The sequence below is a fragment of the Helicoverpa armigera genome, chromosome 25 (assembly GCF_030705265.1).
Source record: "Helicoverpa armigera isolate CAAS_96S chromosome 25, ASM3070526v1, whole genome shotgun sequence".
Lineage (NCBI taxonomy): Eukaryota > Metazoa > Arthropoda > Insecta > Lepidoptera > Noctuidae > Helicoverpa > Helicoverpa armigera.
The window spans coordinates 6,945,219-6,967,234 of record NC_087144.1 but is presented as its reverse complement, the minus strand read 5'-3'; the positions used below and the strand labels follow the sequence as shown (position 1 = coordinate 6,967,234).

Here is a 22,016-nt window from a genome sequence, read left to right as displayed (position 1 = left end):
TATACAAAGCCAAAAAAGGAAAGAAAAAATACTTTTTATTTTCTATGTATATTTCTATATTTATTGCACTCTGAGAAAGGGTTGTGGTGGGGAAAGATTTTTGCCCACTATGCGCAAAAGTGACGATATAAGTTTGACAAGCATGCAAGTCAAGCTGTAGCATCGTAGCTCCTTAAAAGATGAACCGATGTAGATACTTAGGATATCAGCTAAATACTTGTTAACTATGGACATCGTGTGTAGTTTGCCGTAATATTAAGTCAATAAAAAACGTTAAAACAATTAAACATATTTATTTAGTAAGTTGCTCAGTATATCTCAATTAATAACTAATAAAAAGAAGTAACGAGACTACAAACGTTCGTTAAATATAATTAACTTTTGGCAACGATAGAATGTCTTCATAAGTCGACTACTTATTCTTTCAAAGAAGACGCAGGCACCCCTTGAAACAATCCTTTGATGGCCATTTCATGAGCCCACTCATCAAATTCTCCTTTTCTGAAAATATTAATTTAATTTTACTATTATATTACATAAAATTCTGCTTCTTTGAAATATGATAGAGAACCCACAGTGCACATGCCTAAATCGGTTTTATTACCGTCGAACGCTAATTTGTCAACAAATGTATGAAATCATTTAAGAGGGTTATGTCACATGCTTCCCTAAACTATTTCTTGAAACTATAGTTTTCATATGTACGCTTCATCTATTCTATATCACATATTACTGCTCTGATGTGACAAACAAATTAGGAATTTGCTTAATAACTTCAAAATGATGATTAGTATGTGCCACCGTGAAATACTGCAACCATTATTTGCCATTCAACTATTTGACTCCACTGTATGGAGACAGTCAAATAGTCACAAATATAGTTCTAAGTTTCATTTAATAATGATAATATTATTTTCCTCTCAAGTCATCAATACAATTTTTCATTATCAAGATTAAAATATTAGTAAGAGTGCAGAATCGACTAACTTCTAACTAATGTCATCGTATTTATTATCGTTAGCAACCCTAGCAATCCCGCATCGCGAAAAAAGTAAATGAATGAACAAAGTGTTAAAAGCCTATTTTGGAGAATAAATTAATAACGAATACTATTTTTGTCTAAATGTTAATTTGACATGTTGAATAATATTTTAATACAATTGCCTGCTTGCGATAAATAAATGAGAAAGTTAGTTTTGGTCCGCATATAAACAAAAATAGGCAGTGTTTTGTTAACTTAGTCACAGGTATCTTATGGCAGTAAGTATTCGAAATTCGAACATTAGTATTTATTATAATGAATGAAAATATTAATATATAATCGTTTAAATCTCATTACGATATAATTCCCTTTTATAATTAAAATGAGTCATAAAGTTTGCTGTTGATGTCTTTGGAAAATGAACTGTGTCATTGGGATTTCTGATTATTTCAAATATTTTTTTCATTTCTTCAAAGTGTACACAGTGTAAACGTAAGAGCGTTATATCCAAAAATGATTTCATTATCAAAAAATATTATTTTGTGACAAAGAGACATCTCCATTTTTTGATGTTTTAAATAAATTGGAATATTGCTATGTATTTGGATTATAATTATGTATGTAGGCACTGCTAACATTTGCCACCCAACAAAAATAATTATACAAGAAAAAAAGTTGATAATCACTGCAAATATAGCTAAGTCGCCATAAACATTTTTTTTGTCAGAGAAACGAAGGAATACTTTACATTATTTGAAATCCCGCTGGTCCATCATCAATGTCAACTTACAATTTTGGCTTTATCTTAACAAGCATAAGCATTTTGACAACCAGTCTTTCCAAGGAGTACATTATCCGGGGTAGTTGGCTAACTCTCCTTATATGAAAACAGCCGCAATGGCCGATAATCAGCTAGGAGGGCCTAATATAATTTTCAACTAAATTGAAAATTATATTTTGAGGTTTACAGAGATACTGGAATAGGTTTATCTTACAAACTCCTATAAGAAAAACAAAGTGGATATTCCTTATTCTTCTTTCTCCTGCCCTGTTCCCAATTTTACTTGGGGTTGGCGCAATAGGACATTCTCTTCCATTTTGCCCTGTCATTCGTCATACTGACACTCACTCCCTTCCTATTCATGTCATCTTTCAGGCAATCCATCCATCCTTTCTTAGGTCTTCCTCTTCCTCTCCATCCATCTACATTCATACTTAGCACAACACACAATCTTCTACTTCTCATCTTTTCTGTAACTGGCGCTACTTTGAGACTTCCTTAGATAATTCTTACTACTGATAAACGAAACATTCTTACGAATAAAAGTCCCTGTAGGTCTCCCTTCTACGGGAACCAAGGAAGACATAGACGCAGGCACCCGCAGCTACAGACACAATGATTGCTTGAAGAATCTTGCGTTTCGTCTGAGACCAGTGTAGCCCTCTCATCGTAGGCTTAGAGCGGCTGGGTGGTGGCGGCGGCCCCGGTGGACAGGTTTGCGGGCACACAGGGTACGGGGGCGGCGGCGGGCACGGCGGGCAAGGTGGAAGGTCGCACGGATTCATGCTGCTGGAAATTTAGTTGATATGTCTTAATGCTGACCGGACATATTGCTGTTTGGTCTTAACGTTTTTGTTGACTGTTGTCAGGTTGTCTGCGTGTTTTATGAATTTAATTATGTAGTTTGGTCCAAGCGCAATGTAAATCTTTATATATTTCTCATTCAATTATTTTTTTGTCCCCAGAACTTATCAGTATAAATGAAAAATGGCCCAAAGCTCGCACGGAGGCAGCCACCGGCGGAGCAGAGACCACGATGGAGGTGGTATGCGATACACCAACACCGACTGGGAGGCCAAGGAGGCTCTCTACCAGAGGGAACTCGATGAAGCGAGGGCTAGGGCCACGCAGATGGAGAAAACCATGAGATGGTGGTCCGACTGTACGGCAAATTGGCGCGAAAAGTGGAGCAAAGTCCGCAACGAACGGAACAAGGCGCGCGAGGAAGCAAAACAGCTAAAAAACAAAGTTGACACACTATCCAAAGAGCTGGCCACTTCCAAAACTGAGAAGACAGACCTAGAGCAACAGTTAAACGAATTGAAAAGAGACAACGAAAAGCTTTTAAGTATAGGAGAGAGCAGGATACTGGGTGGCGATCTTACTACCGAAGACGGGGTAGAACTGAGGCGGAAGAATGTAGGGTACCTATCGCCTAGTGAACCGTCAGCCCGACAAAGAGCCTCCTTAGACTCGCACAAATTCTCTAACGTAGACAATGTCCTCGCAAATAAATTGAGCGAGCTCAGGCTGCGCTTGGACGAAACGTGCAAGAATCTCCAAAGTGAAAAGGATGAGAAAGCATTCCTTCTATCCAAAATAGAAACTTTGACTGCAGAGTTGCATAACACGAAGTCAGAAATAACTCACAGTGACCGGACCTTAGGGTCCACAGATTCGAGTCACAGCGAGGTAGAAAGACTTCAAAATGAGCTGCAGGACGAAATAGCAGCGAAACAGGTCTTAGAAGAAAAGACAGCAGAATTGAAAATGGAGATTGAAAGGTTGAAATCAGAGAACACGATACAGTGGAGCAAGCGGGAGTTGCTAGAAACTGAAAATATAGCGATACTCAGAGAGAATAAGAAATTGTACAGCCAAGTTTGCGAGTTGAGGGAACAGATACACAAACTCAACCGAATATCGGACGGGAGCGCTTATTTCAGCGACCACAATAGACTAGAGTCAAATATACTGTATGTCAGAAAGACTAGTGCGAGTCCGAGATCCCACGAGTCCAGTAACGGGTCATCCGAAGCCAATCTGCATTTCGACGCCAAAACTAACACTTCCGGAGAAGACGACGAATTAGCGATAGTAGAAAGAAGTGATAATTGTTAAAATACCTTTTCTCGGCTTTTCACGTGATCTTTAAGCTCTGAAATTACAAAATTGCAGTTAGCAAGAATCGCAAGTAGAACTATCAAAGTTCTGTCAAATTTGAATTAGGATCGCTGTCTGTGGTATACGTAATTTATTCTTCTTTGAATTTAGAGATCGGAGTTGTTGAAAGAGGTTGTATTTAAAGAAACTGTTGTTTATGGTTCTGTGAAAATCCTGATTCTGCAATATGTACTAAATATTCTTAGCGCTTAAGGTACAAATGGCTATTCAAAATGATACAGGGAAAATGGCTAGAAGAAGCCATATTATCGGTTTTGCCAAACTAGGCTCACCAATGTAAGCTAGATTAAACATTATGACTTTCGAATAAATATAGCATTGCGGACTCTATTGTAACAACTTATAAAAGAAAATAGATCTGGTAAATTATTTTATAGTAGAGATTAAAAAACAGTATCTTCTAGAGAGCCAAATATTGTCACAAAATATTGCATTAAAAAGCATTTAAAGTAAATTAAATCATTCCATTGCCTTCCAAAGCGATCATACATATTTATCTGAATGAGCAATCATCATTATTCATTACTATAAAACACCATTAGGCTGCCTTTACACTTGTAAGTTTTGCTAGGGTAAGCAGCTTACGTAAATAACTTTTGTTTTTTTTATTAGCCTATGCTGTCTCGCTGCAGAGGCCTCCCCCGTATACTTCCATCTCAAACTCAAACTCAAAATCGTTTATTCAAATTAGGCTGATAAATCAGCACTTTTCGAACGTCAAAAACAAAAGACAGTCCCCAAAACGCCCGCCCTTCACCACTTCCTATGTGTTTTTGCTGGGAAGAAGAAGTGGCGCAACAAACTCCCCAGCAACACATGTCTGTCTATATTTAAAACCCATTCCTTAGTGGCTTACAGTATTATCTTAGAACTTCTTACAACTTACGGAGGTAACTTACTATTTTTTCGGAAGCAACTTACAAGTGAAAAGTCGGGGTTACAGCGAACTTTAGCGAAAAACTAAATTATTAGATGATGCTGGGTAAAGGTTACAGTATACTGCATACTAGTAATACATATTATATTTTTTTGCAAATATTCTATATATAGGAAAAAAATCATCATTGCAAATACTTATGTAACACACCTGCAGACTTATAATTATCTATACTGATATAATAAAGAGGAAACATTCTTTTGTTTGTTTGTACCCTAACTAAAGGTGCCGAAACTACTAAACCGGTTTTATTTCTTCCCAAGTGACATAAGCCATATTTTATCCCGGTACGGGCAGTAGTTCTCACAGGACACGGATAAAACCGCGGGAAAACATAATTTCAGATCAAATATTAAAATAACTGTAACCTTTGCCCTAAACGAATAGAAATGTGAAGACTAGAATCATATAGGTGTTACATAAACATAATACTCTAGTGTTTGTTGATCATTGTGATAGTCTAGTTTTACAATATAGGACGACTTTCAAATATTAACAGAGGCCTAGCATTAACTTTCCACCTTATTGTAAAACGTGGTCTTAAAAAAGTACCAGCTTTAGCACTAGGTTTAAACCATCGTCCCGAACTAAGTTATTAGTTTAATACTAGAGCCGGTACTTCTAAAATCTTCGATTTATAATAAGGTGGATGTAATCTTAACTGATTATTAAAAAAAATACCTTAAATAATCTGGCAGCATAATTGATGTTAGAAAAATATTACCTTTATTAAAACCTAATAAAGGTAATAAAAGGGTTAAAAATAAAAAAATAAGTGTAGGTACGTAAGAACCAAAATATTCTGCTTAAATATCAAAAGGTAGCTAGGCCCAAAATACCTACACGTTAAGCTCGTTAAACTTTATACACAACTATCACAGCGATGGTTTTTCTGGATTTTTCGATTGCTTACGATCGAAGTGATTTGACGATCTTCATTTGAATTATAGCTGTTGGAGGGTAGAATAACTTGCTTCTGATTTACTATTTCTAACATGAACAACAATTAGAAAACTGGGTGACAACTAAGATTATTATTTTTGTAGTAACATTTCATTGATATCGGTCCAGTATTTCAGGAGAAATACAGAATAAAACATGCTGCATATTCAACTCTTCGATAGCTATCATTCACGTATTAAACGATATTAACTAGAAAAGCTAAACTAATTTTAACAATGCTTAATTTTAAGGCCTAATCTGCGTATTTTGTTTATTTTTCTAAGTTATTTATTTGCTTTACTTGCCTTACGGCATAATATTTACATGTTGACTTTCAAAATGTGATTTTCATGACAAACATAATAACATGATTTGTGTAAGAATGATCAAATATTTAATTTACAAATAGAAGTTGCAAAACGTGAAAGTTTCGACTGAAAAAGAAAATATTTCATGCCCCTTACCCTTATCTACTATTTATATTATTCAAATCATGATCAAGTTTATTAAAAGTATCAAAACCTTTAATTTGCATTGGCCTAAGAAATGAAGTTCAAACAAAGTGTCCTACAATACGATATTAAAATTGTATAGTAAAATATTATAATGTACCTAATTATTAGATATCAATAAAGAAATGTCGTGTACTATGGGGCTTTTTATTTTTTGACTATCCAGTTTTATGCGTATTAAAATGAATGCGAGAAGCCTAAAATCTATCTCAGTGGCGTGCACTTGGAGAGGCCTATGTCCAGCAGTGGACTGCGATAGGCTGATGATGAAAATGAAACAACATTTACTTTAAAAAGTTTATTTATTATTTGCACTTATGACATACCTATCCCTGATTTACAAAGTTTCACTTACAGAAAATATTAAAGTAATTAAAATATTATCACAGAATTAAGTTGAACGTCTAGAAATAAAAAAAATATGCTATTTCGGAAGTATAAAAACAGTGCGTACTCAGCGCCTCTAGCGGAGAAAACTAAAATTAAACTTCTCTCCGAACAGCTTTGCTTGTCCGAAGTTGGCTACTAGTGAATTCACGATAGACAAAATATATGAACAACGTACATACTACTGCGCACGCAAAAGGCAAATTTTGGGAAAGCAAAATGATTTGAAGAATATTACAATTTTCAGAAATAAAAATATGGAAACAACAAACGTGCCTATGTAGTACCTATACAACTAAGTTAACATATTTTTGGCACCACCAAAACTTTCAGAGTCAAATGTATGTAATTCTCAAGTAGGAAAGAAAGGCCAAGTTACATGCATGTTGCCGATTAGGCGTGACGACAGGGCTAAAAATAATGATTCTAATGAGTCCGCATTTTAGATTGGCAAAAAATATTGGGTACATTTTTTTTTTTACAAAACTTTAAATTTTTCCTAAGATATAACGCCACAAAGATTGAGAACGGGGGGCTCGTGATGTCACGTCTATGTAAAATTTGTACTTGGAAGTGACGTAACACAAAATTCAATCGTGTTGTATCTTAGGTTTATTTGTTTGTGAGAGAAAATAAAAAATACGTGTTCATTATTTTAGAGTTATCTAGAAGACGGACTAATTACTTTAGGTATTTCATGCCCCATGCCTATTGCAAAACTAAAGATATATAATGTATGTATATTGACATATATACTAAGTCGTAGACAATAAAACTGACCTATATGTACAAAATAAAAGGGAGTTATTTTACTCAACCTTTCAGAAAAGAGGTATAATGTTTTATCGTGGAGTACAAAATGACTACCGGAGGTGCCATGACAGAAAATAGATGTCTCAAAGAACCCGAATGCCTCGTTAGTTCTCTCGTAACGGATCGTTTTGGTCATGCCCACCATAAGAATTTGAGCTAGAAGAAGGCGCCTGACCTACCTAGCACCACCGCTCATTGGTCCTTACTCCATATGTTTCATTCATTTATTATTCTCAAAATTAGCCACAGGCAGCATACCCATCCTCTTAAACCTAGATTTCAAAATCGTCTTCTTCAAATCCCTTTTATCAATCCTCTTAATATTTTTCCCTTCAGACTTAAACTCCGTTTCTGGCGCGAAATCCGTATCCAAAGTTGCCGTTACACCCGGATCTGACGTTGACGGTGTATTCAAATGATCAATGATTTCAATTTCGTATGTTTTTCCCTGAATTTCGTTTACTATAACTCCGGGTAGATCATCAATTTCGATGCTGATTTCTTGTTCAATATCTGCTAGGTTCGGTTGGTCGAATTTCGTCACATCCAGTTCGTCACAACTTAGAAGACCGTCTTGAGTATTTTCGTCGGAATCTGCCTTAATAGTATAATCGTCGCTGTCTGAATCACTTTTTGGTTTACGAACTCGTTTTTTCGCTTTGTTCTTGTTTTGAGGATTTTTGACAGTTTTGACTTTATCCGGGGGTGACTTTGAGTCTTCTTTCTGGTTGGATTTTGCCCTGTGGGTGAAGTTGAGTAATACATTATAAATTAATTTTGAATATTAATACAAAAGAGGATAATACTAAAGAGGATTTGCAGCTAGTATCTTTCTTAGAAGTTTCTTTGTGTTAAGAAAGGATTTTGTAAATTAAAGATCCAATACACGAGGACAGTTGGTATAACAGAAAAAGCAAAAACCTAAACAAACAAAATTGGCTTTACGTAATCTATTACGACAATTATCATCTCCCGAGCTATGTTGGGGTCGGCTTTTAGTCTAACCGGATGCAGCTGTATATTATTACCACAATATCTACCACATATGGCTGAGACTAAACGACGCCAATTGATTGATCGGGTATTTTACAGTATACATACCTCATGTCGACAGCCATGCGATGTCTGATAGGTTTCACTGTAGCTTTCATAGCTTTTTGCTTTAAATTTTTAATTGCATCTAAACTGCTACTGGAGTCTCCTGAAAAAAATATCAATTAAAATAAATACAAGTAAAAAATAAGGTCAAGGTGTAAGTTTTCTAAAACCCACACAGCGATTTCGGCCCGACCCGGGAATCGAACCCGAGACCTCGTGCTCAGCAGCCATGCTTACGACAGAACGGAGGCAGTGGAACAAGAGGTGAAAGGCCGATGATGATACAAGTAAAAAAATCTTTAACGAAAGTAACTTTTACGCAGATGGTATATGGCATTTTTTATGATATGATATGTATACTTTTCCAAGTATACGTACAGTCAACATCAGGTCAGCGGTAACAGTTTTATAGGAAAATCGTACTTATTACTATTGCGTTAAGGTGCATGACAGTTACCACTGATGTGCAGCCTACCATACCAATTTTTCGTTCTGTCATTTTGACCAAATTAAAAATCTGTATTTTGGAAACTTTAGCTACTAACAGTATATTAATATATTTAAGGATATAGTTACCGTCACCATCATCATCATCTATGATCCCGCAGATGATGTTCTTCAAGGAACTGTCGAGTTCATTCGCAAAGTTCGCGTCCAAGTAGTTCAGGTTGCGATCGTCCGGCTTTACACCTGAAAACCATTCATCTTTTAGTTGGCATAAATATGAAAGATTGACTGAGCAATGACTCCTTTAAAATTTTCTACAAAAAATAAAACCTACTTCTAAAAACACTAGAGATTGTGCATCATGCTAGAAGTCAGTGTCTACTACTATATGCAGCTATGTATATTTTGCCTACCTAAAAATGTTTTTTTCTTTTCAGTGTTTTTAGAAGTAATCAGTGGTAGTATAAGGTAAAGTTATCGGCACAAATCTTGAGCTCTGACCTATATCTGCGCAAAAGTAATTTATTAGCAGAGAACCAATCCCGAGTGACGGCTATGACGCGATGCACTGCGGGCCAATCACCGCTTTAGCCCGCCCCCGCGCATCACTTCATACCACAAAAGGGACCCAATAAATTACTTCTGCGCAGGTGAAGGTCAGAGCTCAAGATTCGTGCCGATAACTATATCTTACCTTCAATATTTTCTTTGGCCTTTGTGTAACGCACAGTAAGGTTCTTCAATTCTCTAATAATATCCAGTTCCGTATTCTGTCTGTAAAATATACCTTTAGGACGCACACCTTGCTTGTCTATGGTTGTGTATCCTGGAAAAAAGGTTTTAGTATCTTGTTATTTGCAAATTATAACTTCTTAAGTACTACATATTATAAGGAGGATTTTTTTATTTGTTCTCTAAAGGCTACTAAATTACTGAACTAATTTGATAAATTATTTCATTGTTAGAAAGCTACACCAGGTAACATGGACAATATTTTGTATGGGTACAAAAAGTTTGAATTTGAGAAAAAAAACTCTTAATTTTAGACTTTTTTGGTGCTTTTCACATGATACTGCTTAACCAATTTCAAATTTGTATTTTTTTTTTCTTATGTCGAGATCATAAATTATTCCCCACAAGCTACACACAAAACCAAACCAAATATCTTCAAAGGCCCATCCATCTTACAACTTACCTTCCAAATACTTCCTTATAGAATACTCCATGCCCCTCTCCCGCACCACAGCATGGTACTGAACGGGTCCCTGTATGAGCACCGAACCCAACACATACAGGACATCCTGCCTCCTATCTCTCCGAGCCACTAACTTTATCCTCTCTATAGCCGGCAAGTCCTCTTGTACTATACGTAGGGCTGCGAATTTGGAGAACGGTTGTGTGTTTAGAAGACCGTAGACGAGGAATAGACCGGCTACTGATTCCTGTGGAGGATAGGTATTGATGGAGTTGGGGTTCTTTTTTAAAATTAGTGATTTTTGATTATAACATAAAACGATTTAAAAAAAATATATTTCGAAGGAGAAATACTTGCAATTAAAAAATTCCTGATAAGTAGTTACTAGGATTAAAAAGAAAACTAGATTCTGATATACTTGCATCTTAATCAAGGCATAACAAGAAATTAGCTTTTACTGTAGTTTAGTATGATTTTTACTAAAACAAGATCTACTAGCCCTTATCCCTACTAATATGCGAAAGTACTCTGTCTGTCTGTTATGCTTTCACGTCTAAACCACTGAACTGATTTTAATAAAATTTGGTACAGAGATAGAATTGACCTTGAGAAAGAACAGGATAGTTTTTGAAGAATTCTCTTGGAAACGCGATATAACCGAAGTCGAAGTTGCCTCCACTCAGCATGCAAAGAAAAATTCAGTTTTAATACATATTTCATTAATGAAACTCACCTCAAAATTACTGGTATCAGCAACCATATAGTGTTTGGCTATATGTAAGACTTCTTCTGAGAGTTCTGCTATTTCTGCATTTGATGTTCTGCCACTAAAATTAGGAAAAGATTTAAGTATAATAATTTTGTCCTTGTGTGCCAAGTTAAATTTCAGAAAGAGTTTAACTTTACAAAATTGAGAAGAATCTTTGTATGATATAAAATATGTATAATAAACTATACATGTATTTATTATGTCTACTAATATCACAAAGCTGAAGAGGTTGTTTCGTTTGAATGTTGATCTCAGGAATTACTGGATCGATATGAAATTTAGTAAATCAACTCACTGATAAAGGGAAGATATCTCCATCTCCTTCCATATCTCCGAGAACACCTCGAAGGTGACGGTTCCTGCCTGCAGACAGCGGTGGATGAGCTCATCACAGTCGTCTGCGAAGCCGTCCGCTATGTGCACTCCTTGTATATGCAGTGACATAGCTGGAAGTACGAGGTTATTGGCTATTTAGTAAAGTTAATAAGGAAAAATATGTCCAGTACCAATCTAACCAAGGGGTATCGGGTTGCCCGGGTAACTGGGTTGAGGAGGTCAGATAGGCAGTCGCTTCTTGTAAAGCACTGGTACTCAGCTAAATCCGGTTAGACTGGAAGCCGACCCCAACATAGTTTGGGAAAAAAGGCTCGGAGGATAAGGAAAAATACGTAATTTTAAGTTTATATTGGAGGGAAACTGATGTCAACTTCAACATTTCTATCCATATTATTATCTATATCTCACAGGTAAACCTGCATTTTTATGAATGAAAAATAGATAGAACTGTATTATTGGAGAAACTTTTATTGTATTTTAATTGATGAACTTCACATTGTTTCAAATCTAGTATCATGAAATCTTTAGCTTGCTGTAAATAAATTGATAACTTACCTGCAATTGGAATGTTGTTTATTTCAGAAAAACGCTTCGTTCATATTTCATAACCGATCATGCTCCCATGTGTAACAAACGAGCCTTTTTCAAATTAATTTATGAATCCAATTTTCAAAATCGTCAACATGCAATCAACAATAATACTCCGAACAGAGAGGGAGAAAAGAGAGAGAGCTATTATCAATATCAAAGTCCGTAGGTGTAAAAGAGATAAAAAAATAAAATCACATTGATTTCCCAGTTGTCAAATAAATGTCAAAATATAACCGGTTTTGTTATCAGTAGAGTTGTACCTAAAAACCGTACTTATTCATAACAATAAACTCAATTATCGATTGTCCTTGCATGATTCGATAAAAAGGAAAAAGTGCTAATTACTTTTTATATTACAAACTATGTAGGTAGGTTTGTTTAGCCCGTAAAACGAGTCCTCTGGGAGTTTAGTCATCTTTATAGGTTGTAAGCTATGATTACTCTTTAATTTACAAATATAAATAAATACGAATTTATTTTTGTGAATTAAAATCCATAGGTACAATAGTGTTTAGTTCCTACTGCATTCGTCAACAAAGCTTAATGATTTGGGGATTCCCGGCAGAATAGGAACATGTCAGCACGTAATCTGTTACATATCAGCAAAGTATATAAATAGCTGCTGGCTTTGATATTAGCTGAGTAGGTAGCCGCTGCCATAATATTGACTATACCATCATCACCATCTTTAGTCACAATTTCGGGGGAGACTTATGCTTCGATGTAGCTTGGATACCATAGGCTGGGCCGGGACAAAGGATAGGTCAGAAGCCTCCAAAAAGAAAAACCCAAAAACGTAATTAAGTTTGTTTATTTAACTACACTGACAAAGTGAACCCAACAAATACACCAAACGCAGCGCAATAAAACAAGTGTTTGTATGCTTACAATTATTTAATGATTTGTCGATTTTGGTAATTATGTTCAAACTAACGCATCTTGCTCGATAACATTTATACACAGGTAACACGGGCGTTAGGATGTGCGATGCGCGTTGCGTGTTACTTCACTACAATAGTAACTAAATATTAGACGCGTTTAGACGGGCTGCTTCTCGATCAGTTTGTACCAGTGTCCGCACTCGCAGCGACGGGGGTGGTCCTGGAATACATCAAAATATTAATTAATGTTACAGCAAAGTTTGGCAAAAATGAACACATGACTTTTAGGATATTTATGACTTTAGGAATTAAAACTGATCTTTTAAATATATATTTTTTTTAATGTAGTAAAAAGATCCGCTTTTTTATTCCCTAGTTTAATTTATTTTTAATTAGTTTATAGCAAATTTTGTTTATAGTAGGTATTAATTACCACAATAGCTTCAATATTACTCGGAGATCTTATTTGTAATTCAGAGTTCATTACCAACTCTTATTTCATAACAATTTAAGTAAATATTAAGTTTAAAACTCGCAAGAAAGAAGAACAATAACTTTCAGTGTATAATAAAGAAGTTGTATAAACAAATACCTTGTGTAACCAGAGCCAAGTGACGGACGTCGCGTGCTCTTCGCCTGAAAACAATAAGTCGTCAATTATAAATATTTCCTTCCTTAGTTTCCTTACAAAGTTTCAATACCAGCAACATTTTCATAAATATAGCCTTAATATGACATCATAGACTCGCATAAAAATTATTTAAAAAAATTGCTGTTACTGTTCCTAATCCTATTGTCAAAAAATTTGCTTATCTATAACAATAAAATTAAGAGGAAACTAAAGTTTAAGAAACTACTGACTACCCATTTGAAAAATACACTACATAAGGACACCACTGTATTCCCAAGTAACATACATATGGACACGCAGAAGTTATCATTCTATGTTGTATAAGCCTTTTTCAACATTTTAAGGTAACTTTGTGATGAGAAAAATAAAATAAAGAGTTATATTAACATTGAGAATGGCTGCTAGTCTAACTAGATAGACAACCCTGATTCCTGTATCCATGTGAAGAATAAAAAAACGCATGTGACAAAGCAGACTATGGCAGATTGCCACAATAGTCATGAGTTCACTATGATTGTAGTACTAATCATACTTATGTTGTTTCTGATGTCACTGAGTGTATTTTAAGCTGTAACTATTTACAAATACAATGCTAAGTTGTTATTATGTAAGACAATTACAGCATAACATGTAACAATTCTGTTCAGTTGGCTTTACAAACTATGATATTTAATTGTTACTTAGTTTCAAAGTTTTAATTAAGATCTCTTTTCCATTATTTTTATTTAATTTTTTTAAGTTTCTTTTGCAAGGACTGTTCCTATATTGATTTATGTAATAGACTCTTGAATGCGTGTAAATTAAAAAAAAACGACTAATTGTTATACATGATTGAATCGGCACCGATTTTAAATAATCAACAACATAGGAATTTGTTTTGAAAATTTTAGGCATTAACTGTCCACGATGCAGACACAATAGTTAAACAATGAGTGTATATCACATATGACTCATTGGACAAGGAAGTTAGTAGTTTTTGTAATTAATTGTTGCAAATTTGCTGCAGAAATAGGCAGGAATACTGTTTCAATGATCATATGTGATACATTGATCCTATAATATGTTATACTTTATCGTTGTAAAGGTGTTAACAGGAAAATCATGTATTTGTTTAGCTTCAACTGTTTATCAGAAGCACTTGTGTTGAAAATGAAACCTTCGTACATATTCCTATTAGATGTTTTTGTAGTGGTTTGGGAAGTTGCAAGACACTAAATTCAAATGGCAATGATCCTATCACTGCTTGAGTTTTAGAGTTGTGCCTTTTTCTGTCCAAGGAGTTTCTTGCCCATGAATTAGGAACTATTATACTTTTTGGAACCAGGCTACAATTCCCACTTTTCATAAGAGCCAACAAAACCCTATTTGCAACAAAACATTTTACATTGACCCTACAATGAACTTGATTACACCATGTAAACAAGTTGATTTGCAGAAAATACCATGATTGTATCAGAAATCCCTCATTTTACTAGTTGCGATCATAGAAATACTGTTATTGTGAATTTCTCGAGAAAGATGCCATTTTTTATAACATAAATCTAGCCAATACTTACATATGCATCCAACAATACGTGCGTCAAAGCAAGAGGGCACTAGGGTGGGGTTGTCGCGTGTGCCGGCAGCCTTCTTCAGCACCTTCATGTTGAAGGGGTCATCGTTACCGGCCTGCATGGCCAGCAACTCCTTCCTCTCGATACCGGTGGCATGCTCCAGGGGATCCGGCATCACTGGGCAAAGATGACGGGTTAATATTTAATGGTATTCTATTGTAGTGTAAAATTCAGTTGTGTTAACTTACATAACTTAGGGTGTGTTAAATTTTTTGGCATTTGTGAAACTTTTGGTTTACTTGATTATTGATATTATTTTTATTTAGGGTGTAGTTGTTTATCATAAAAATATATTAAAAAATACAAGTAATTTAAACAAAAAACATAAGGAAAACAATACTTTAAAATGAATGGTAAATTCTTTCCATATTACTAAATTGTTAACTATTTGGTTACAAATGTTTGTACTACATTGCTTTAATTTTAACTAAAGTAGGTATACTTGAAGACCTAGAAAGATAGTTTCAGTTTTAGACATTCCACAACTATTGATTTTGTCTAGTCCCAGCTGTCAGAATGTGAATGACCTTGTGACCTCGTAATTTTGGTACACTTGTAAATAATTACGAAATAATGTAGGAATATTAGGGATTAAACATTTACATCAACTAAGGTGTCTATTGGAGTACCCTATCTGAGATTACAACGATAAGAAAGATAACCTAAAAATCGATGTAATTTATAAAGTACTGCGCAAAGGGAGACCTTTACATGTGTAAATTAAATAAAATAAGTACACAGAGTTTACGAAATTGTCGTAACGAATAAGTTTTTTATTCATGATTATCGAACAACAACAAAAATAATCAATAAAACGTGCATCACACGGAAACTATGACGTCTTTATTTTCAACTTTAACATTTTGTTTAAGAGAAAATCGGATATATTCTAATGAAATAAAGTTCCCATTTTATTCTTGTTGGGATAAACATTCATATATTGCTATTCAGGCGTAATTTTACGGGAAATTTGACATTACGTAACTTAAGTGACAGGGGTGGCGATTCATGAAAAACCTGAACTAAAAATATAACAATTTCTTACTTTTGTCGGCATATCCCCGTCGGGCAGTGGATAACAGAACACTTTTAAATGCATTTCCTCTGACAATTTGCCTGCATAAAGATGCCATTGTGCTAAATTTCTCACTAGACCGCTTTTCACGAATGCAAGTGAAACAATTTTTTTCTTTGAAGATAGGGGAAGGCAAAACCGTAACTTTCCAATTAAAGCGATGGCTGTCCGAATAATCGGTATTTTGGAATCGATTTGAATAATTCACATAACTTGTCTATTTAATTTCCAATAAAAAAAAACTTTAATACATATTATAACATAACTAATCGATGAAATTGCGTTATTTGATTACATTAATACAAATTAGTGGATTTGTGTGTATATCAATTTCTGTGCAGAACGCCATCTGTTGTCGGAATATAAAACCAACCGACAAGCTCCACGAGGCTTCTTGTCTTGTGCTGATGCAAAAAACTTTGTTGTCGTTTGTTGTTAACAATCACTTTTTTCAAGGTCACATTTTACTGTTTGGTAGCATAATCAGCTGACCTTTATCATCTCAATGTACGAGTCGGCTAGAGTCATTACTCCTGGTACGATGATAAACTCTAGTAAAATCAGTCAAGACTAGAAATTGAATAGCACTGGCCTTTTAGGATCATTGTAGTCAATTAAGGTCATTAGAAAGTTAATTAGGGATTTTCAGAATGATTAAAATAAAATGAAACTCTTAGAAACATATTTTTAATTGCTTTATTTCTTGTTTACATTCTTCGTGGTAGAATGTTTTGTGTTCAATTTGTGATAATTTTCTTATGAGTGCTTATTGATTGAAGCGCATTTAAGCTATTTTTAAATTGTTGGATATATTCCCTTTTAGCGCATATTAAAACAAAGCTAGTTTTATAATTGTTTATATGTTTCAATTTCAGCAGCTTCAGTGTAAACCTTGTCGTTTGATGTAGGGAATGATGAGTTATTCCTTGCGTGAAACTTAAAAAATCGCTGTAAAATTGAGTGTTAGCTCATTTAAAATACTTTTCGAAATACGCCATTTAAAAATGTATGTTCATCAGTTACGTTGTTCTTGAAGAGCTGAAATAAGAAATGAAATATTTTTATTTTTACTGGTTTTACCGAATTGTAAAATTCCAGTAGATAGGCTTAATTATTTATTTGCAAAAAATATACTTACCAAAAACAAAAACCGAACTTTATTACGGATCTTGACGATCTTATTAGCGCATAGTACCAGTATAGATACTATATTTGGACGAAATCAATTTCTTGTTCGACCAGTTCTCTGTATGAAACATCCTTTGAAAGAGTTTAGGCGGACATCGATCTCTCCTTCTTCGAGCTGAAAATGGTAGTATTAATATATTTTCAGCGCTCATTAATTTGTCTCATAATTGTTGTGCTAAGTTCATAAGTTACCGGGTCAGTCTGATACAGCTCTCGGTAGCAGGATGGAGAAACACATTCTCTGACACAGCGAGTTTTCTGTAAACCTGTAATTTGACTGCAGGCTCCACTTTGCTCGCATGCTGTTTCAAATTCTCTGAACGTCATTTCCTGAAAGTTCAACATGTGCATAAAGTATGGCTATCTCACTGAGTGCATAGTAGCTATATATATGGTGTGCTCGTGATTTTTAACAAAGATTAATTAAAATCATAAGGCACGTGACTTACTACGTGATTAGTGGTAGCATTGTAGAGTGATTTAACCTACGTTTTTGGGTGAATCCTTATATTGGTATTCCTTAAAAGTGAAGGTCACTGGAGTTTGATCTGCTGATACTACATGTATTCCGTATGACCCTAAAATAATACAACATACTAAATAAACGTGAAAAGTCGACATCTTTAATCAAAGAAAAGCCTATTTCTACAACTCCTGTAAAAATCAATAATGTTTTCGTAGTTGCATGTTATAAAATATGGTTTCATATTTTTCAGCAATTCATTAGAGCTACTCGTTTAAATACGATTACTGTTTTGGATACATATAACAAGTACATAAGCATTCAGTACCATTGCATTTATAAAATATTTCATTGATGAAGAACCGTAACCAGTAAAAATACAACACTATTTTTTCCTTGTGCTAAACTCGACTATATTAGCTATCTGTGCTACTGGTGGTTTCCCTCTATATAGTCTGTGATTCTGTCTGTCAAAGGAAACGATTGCGACTGGAAGTCTGATGGAAAGATTTTGTTGATTTTCTGAAAATTCTTATAATTTCGTCGTTCTGCAACTTTCAAAACAGTCTATCGTGTGAAAAACCTGTGTGTGCTTGTGTTATTTATTTTGTGTTTCCCAGTGCAAAAGCAGGAAGTTACATTTTGATGATTGAGTGCACGAACATCATAATAACAACAAAAATTTTTGGTGAGTAAAATTTATATAATGTCGTAATTTATTGTGTGTTCACGCTTAGACATTGTAAATGAACAAGATAATGAGGAAGCAGATGTGTATTAAACTACGATTGCGTCACTACTGCATCATAAATTGACAATGGATGCTGTACTTTCTAGTGCTATTTTTTCGATAAATTCGTAATATCTACACCAAATTGAGTCTTTATCTTCTATTTATATGCCATTAATATACATTGCATTAGACAATTTCACCATAAACCTTGTAAAAATTAACAAAACAAAATTGATATTGTAATGTTCATAGAGTGGGCAAAGTAAAAGGCACATAGAACAATGTAAGCTTTTCAATTGTTACGTTAACTCACGTGCACTATACATAACATTATAACTATGGATTTTAAATTACTGTAACATGCTACTAACATTATCGGAGATCGTTTATAATACCAATCTAATTAGAAATTGAATTATCAGAGCTTGGTTTATTTTCACTTATTGGCCCTACATAATGTGTGTATTGTCTAATAAAACAATATAGTTTACTGCATTAAGGTCATTTTAGGCAGTACATACTTGTAATTGCATAGGCCTTAGAAAGTATATTTAGCCTGAGTGTATGTGCCTGTAAGTCTACAAATTAGATTGTCGAACAACACAGATAGTATACCTACTTGTTTAACTGGGCGCACACATATTAGAACTATTGGCTGTATTTCTAAAACAGCTTAAATCGCTCTTGGCTAGCTTTTTTAAATTTATCCCTGGTTACATAAAGTCTCACATAGAAGATTTTATGCTTGTAAAGGTTTAATTATTAAATGCCATATTACATTCCAATATGGTGACAAGCGAAACATTAAAATAATTGCAAATAGCAAATTGATATCTCAATGTGCATATTGAATTATTTAATACCTTGCACACAACCTCCATTGGCACACTTAACACCTAGGATTCTAGTAGTGGAGAAATTTCATTGGTAATGCTAAGATACCTCTTCTTAGATGTTCCTTTTCTCTCCAATGAACCAATACGATGTCCACTTCCATTTTAATTTTGGAACAGAAGTTGTGTTGTTGTTGTTGTTGAACAGTTGAAGAACTTGTAAATTAATCATCATCCTCCGAGCCTTTTTCCCAAACTATGTTGGGGTCGGCTTCCAGTCTAACCGGATTCAGCTGAGTACCAGTTCTTTACAAGACGAGACGGCCTATCTGACCTCCTCAACCCAGTTACCCGGGCAACCCAATACCCCTTGGTTAGACAAGAACTTGTAAGTTAATGAGGAAACAATTTTTAGAATTTTTGTACCCTAAAGGCTCTGAAACTACAAAACCAATTTGTAAAAAAAAATTCAATTCTCAAAGACACTACACATCCCTTGCTAACATACACTATATTTTATCTGGGTTTGGGAAGCAGTTCTCACAGTATGCAGGTGAAACTGCCTCAAAACAGCTAGCTTTCAATAAATCACAATGAATATGTTCAACCTATCCAAAATACCAATTAGTCATTTTACCACGCTTGGTATCTACTATTTACCTGTAACCATGGGATACAGCTCATGTTTCACAGAAAAAAATGCATTATGTAATGCGGTGAGCTGATGGTTAGATCCAATTTATGACGGCAGTTGCAAGTATCAATTACCAAGCTCACGTGAATACATTGAGTGGTAAGAACATGGAGCTGACTATATTTATTTATTATCTTACAAGCTGTTTTAGACCTGAAGGTTTTGTTTTATGCATTTGAAATAACTTATCTGATGCACTTTGATTACTTGTGCAATTACAAAAAAGTACATCAGTATTTTTCCCATGAATTGCTAGCTCATATAGCTCAGTAGAATCATCAAATGACACCTCCCCCTGTGGGTTAGCAGCGTGAAGGAGTGTCAGTCTCTTACTGACTAAAACCCATTATGTTCCTTTTTATTTATTTATTCCTTTATTTCAGGCAACTAGGGCCCATAAAAAATACAAATACACATATATATCATACAACAATACTTATAAAACGAATACATTGTATACAATTATGTACCAGGGCCGGGATAACTCTTTCGAACAATCCTGCAGCCCTGCCATTAATGCTAGCTTGGCTGTTAATTATAATTAAAATGTTAAATTTTCTGATAACTGCGTCTAGTTGGTTCGATTGCGACGTAAAAAGGTGGAAAAGGTTTTTACGATTACATGAAAAACTAGGCAATTTTTCCTCCTTTTCCTATCATTAGAACTGGATCCCATAAAGATAGCGTGTACCAATTAACTGATAAAAAGCTTAATTTCGATGTTTACACCATAATGCATCTACTTATCTACTACTAAAATCAGTCGGCGATATACATTTTTTGAATTACTGAGAAACGCCATCTGTATCGAAGTCATTAAAAAGTACTGTAAAAGTAATAAAATTAATAAAGCGAGCGTTACTTTGTTACGGTGCTATATGAGGTTAGCAGTTAAGAACCTTCTTGAATCTGTTTAATAAAACTAAGTTTATCTCCCTGGATCAAAGTCCTATCATTTCAGAAAAATAATTTGTTGCTGTTCATCCCGGTTCCACCTGCTTCCCGAGAGAAGTATTTCCCACATAAAGGTTTAAAGTAGCCTAGATATCTTATTCTGATATCTACTGACAAGTTTCATCGAAATCCAATCTGCACGAAAGCTGGACAGACAGGCAGACTTTCGCATTAATAATATTAATTAAGGATGTGCAACAGTGTTTAAACGCACGAAAGCCAGCACACAAAATAATTATTCCTAACCCGACATAAGTTTTGATGAAGTTATGTAGTTAGTTAGAACTGCAAGCAACATCTCCTAGAAGCCGGAAATCATCCAGCCATCGCCAATCGATTAATTCGTTTATCGATAACTTTTTTACTCGTTAACCAAGTTTTTTCCTGAAACGTGATTTTCCTTGAAAACAATTATTCTGACTCGTTTATGTAAGTCGTAAATGTCTAGAATTCTAGAATAAATACTGTTCAAGTAGGTAATGTTACGTTAATGTAATCAGTTCTCTTTATGGTCCGGCAAACTTTGACTTTTTTCAATCTCCGCTTTTGATAACCCAATTAGGTATATCTCGTACCTACGTCAATACTTAATGCCTTCTTAGTTTTGTTCCCACCAGTTATTATGTGACTATAAATAAACAAATATATCTAAGGTTTTTCCTTCTCAAAGTTTTGCACCTCTGCGTCAACGGACATCGTTCTCGTCGGTGCAAACTAAGTGCAGTCGCACTCGCGAAGGCTGACACTCAATCTGAAAAACACCTTATATATTATGAATACGGTTTATAATTCATTGTGTTGTAATACTTTCATGAATACCGCTGTCAAGGCATTTTGTTTGGTATGCTGTAAGCAAGTAGGTCGGAATTCAGTTGTTAAAATGTTGCTTAAACTATGTTCATTGTGCTGGCTGGCTTGTTTTGCAATGTTACTGACTTTTCTGACATTAATTGGTTTCGCTCGCCTACTGAAATGTG

General features: G+C 34.7%; 4 protein-coding genes and 1 non-coding gene across 5 annotated transcripts in view; 2 read left to right on the top strand and 3 right to left on the bottom strand.

Annotated features, from left to right (window-relative positions):
• Nucleotides 1-277: 277 nt before the first annotated feature.
• Nucleotides 278-4,005, bottom strand: LOC110380755 (uncharacterized). Its single transcript, XR_007511591.2, has 3 exons — nucleotides 3,890-4,005; nucleotides 2,301-2,552; nucleotides 278-501 (listed from the first exon to the last, which is right to left on the bottom strand). It is a non-coding gene; the product is annotated as an uncharacterized LOC110380755 (transcript).
• LOC110380754 (coiled-coil domain-containing protein 102A) lies at nucleotides 1,023-6,476 on the top strand. The gene is made up of 2 exons (XM_021340848.3): nucleotides 1,023-1,260; nucleotides 2,729-6,476. The coding sequence occupies exon 2, from the start codon at nucleotides 2,751-2,753 to the stop codon at nucleotides 3,882-3,884; it is 1,134 nt and encodes a 377-aa protein (XP_021196523.1). The 5' UTR covers nucleotides 1,023-1,260; nucleotides 2,729-2,750; the 3' UTR covers nucleotides 3,885-6,476.
• A 1,281-nt stretch (nucleotides 6,477-7,757) lies between these two features.
• On the bottom strand, nucleotides 7,758-12,103 carry LOC110380741 (snRNA-activating protein complex subunit 1). Its single transcript, XM_064041554.1, has 8 exons — nucleotides 11,939-12,103; nucleotides 11,343-11,493; nucleotides 11,012-11,105; nucleotides 10,279-10,525; nucleotides 9,778-9,909; nucleotides 9,213-9,326; nucleotides 8,640-8,739; nucleotides 7,758-8,278 (listed from the first exon to the last, which is right to left on the bottom strand). Exons 2-8 carry the CDS (start codon nucleotides 11,489-11,491, stop codon nucleotides 7,759-7,761), a joined length of 1,356 nt encoding a protein of 451 aa, XP_063897624.1. The 5' UTR covers nucleotides 11,492-11,493; nucleotides 11,939-12,103; the 3' UTR covers nucleotide 7,758.
• Nucleotides 12,104-12,767: 664 nt separating this feature from the next.
• LOC110380756 (cytochrome c oxidase subunit 5B, mitochondrial) lies at nucleotides 12,768-16,313 on the bottom strand. The gene is made up of 4 exons (XM_021340851.3): nucleotides 16,145-16,313; nucleotides 15,043-15,216; nucleotides 13,448-13,491; nucleotides 12,768-13,075 (listed from the first exon to the last, which is right to left on the bottom strand). The coding sequence occupies exons 1-4, from the start codon at nucleotides 16,230-16,232 to the stop codon at nucleotides 13,013-13,015; spliced, it is 369 nt and encodes a 122-aa protein (XP_021196526.1). The 5' UTR covers nucleotides 16,233-16,313; the 3' UTR covers nucleotides 12,768-13,012.
• Nucleotides 16,314-18,268: 1,955 nt separating this feature from the next.
• Nucleotides 18,269-22,016, top strand: part of LOC110380748 (uncharacterized) — an 87,971-nt gene continuing 84,223 nt past the window's right edge. The window contains exon 1 of the mRNA XM_064041353.1: nucleotides 18,269-18,513. The gene's annotated coding sequence lies outside the window, so the exon portion shown is untranslated. The remainder of the gene's footprint in view (nucleotides 18,514-22,016) is intronic.

Coding starts and splice junctions, on each gene's coding strand:
- LOC110380754 (XM_021340848.3), top strand. CDS start 2,751: ATGGCCCAAAGCTCGCACGGAGGCAGCCACCGGCGGAGCAGAGACCAC.
- LOC110380741 (XM_064041554.1), bottom strand. CDS start 11,491: ATGTCACTGCATATACAAGGAGTGCACATAGCGGACGGCTTCGCAGAC. Junction 10,526..11,011: donor CTGATACCAGTAATTTTGAG/GTGAGTTTCATT, acceptor TATCCTCCACAG/GAATCAGTAGCCGGTCTATT. Junction 8,279..8,639: donor CGCATGGCTGTCGACATGAG/GTATGTATACTG, acceptor CTTCACCCACAG/GGCAAAATCCAACCAGAAAG.
- LOC110380756 (XM_021340851.3), bottom strand. CDS start 16,232: ATGGCATCTTTATGCAGGCAAATTGTCAGAGGAAATGCATTTAAAAGT. Junction 15,217..16,144: donor ACGGGGATATGCCGACAAAA/GTAAGAAATTGT, acceptor ATCTTTGCCCAG/TGATGCCGGATCCCCTGGAG. Junction 13,492..15,042: donor ACGTATTGTTGGATGCATAT/GTAAGTATTGGC, acceptor TATTGTTTTCAG/GCGAAGAGCACGCGACGTCC.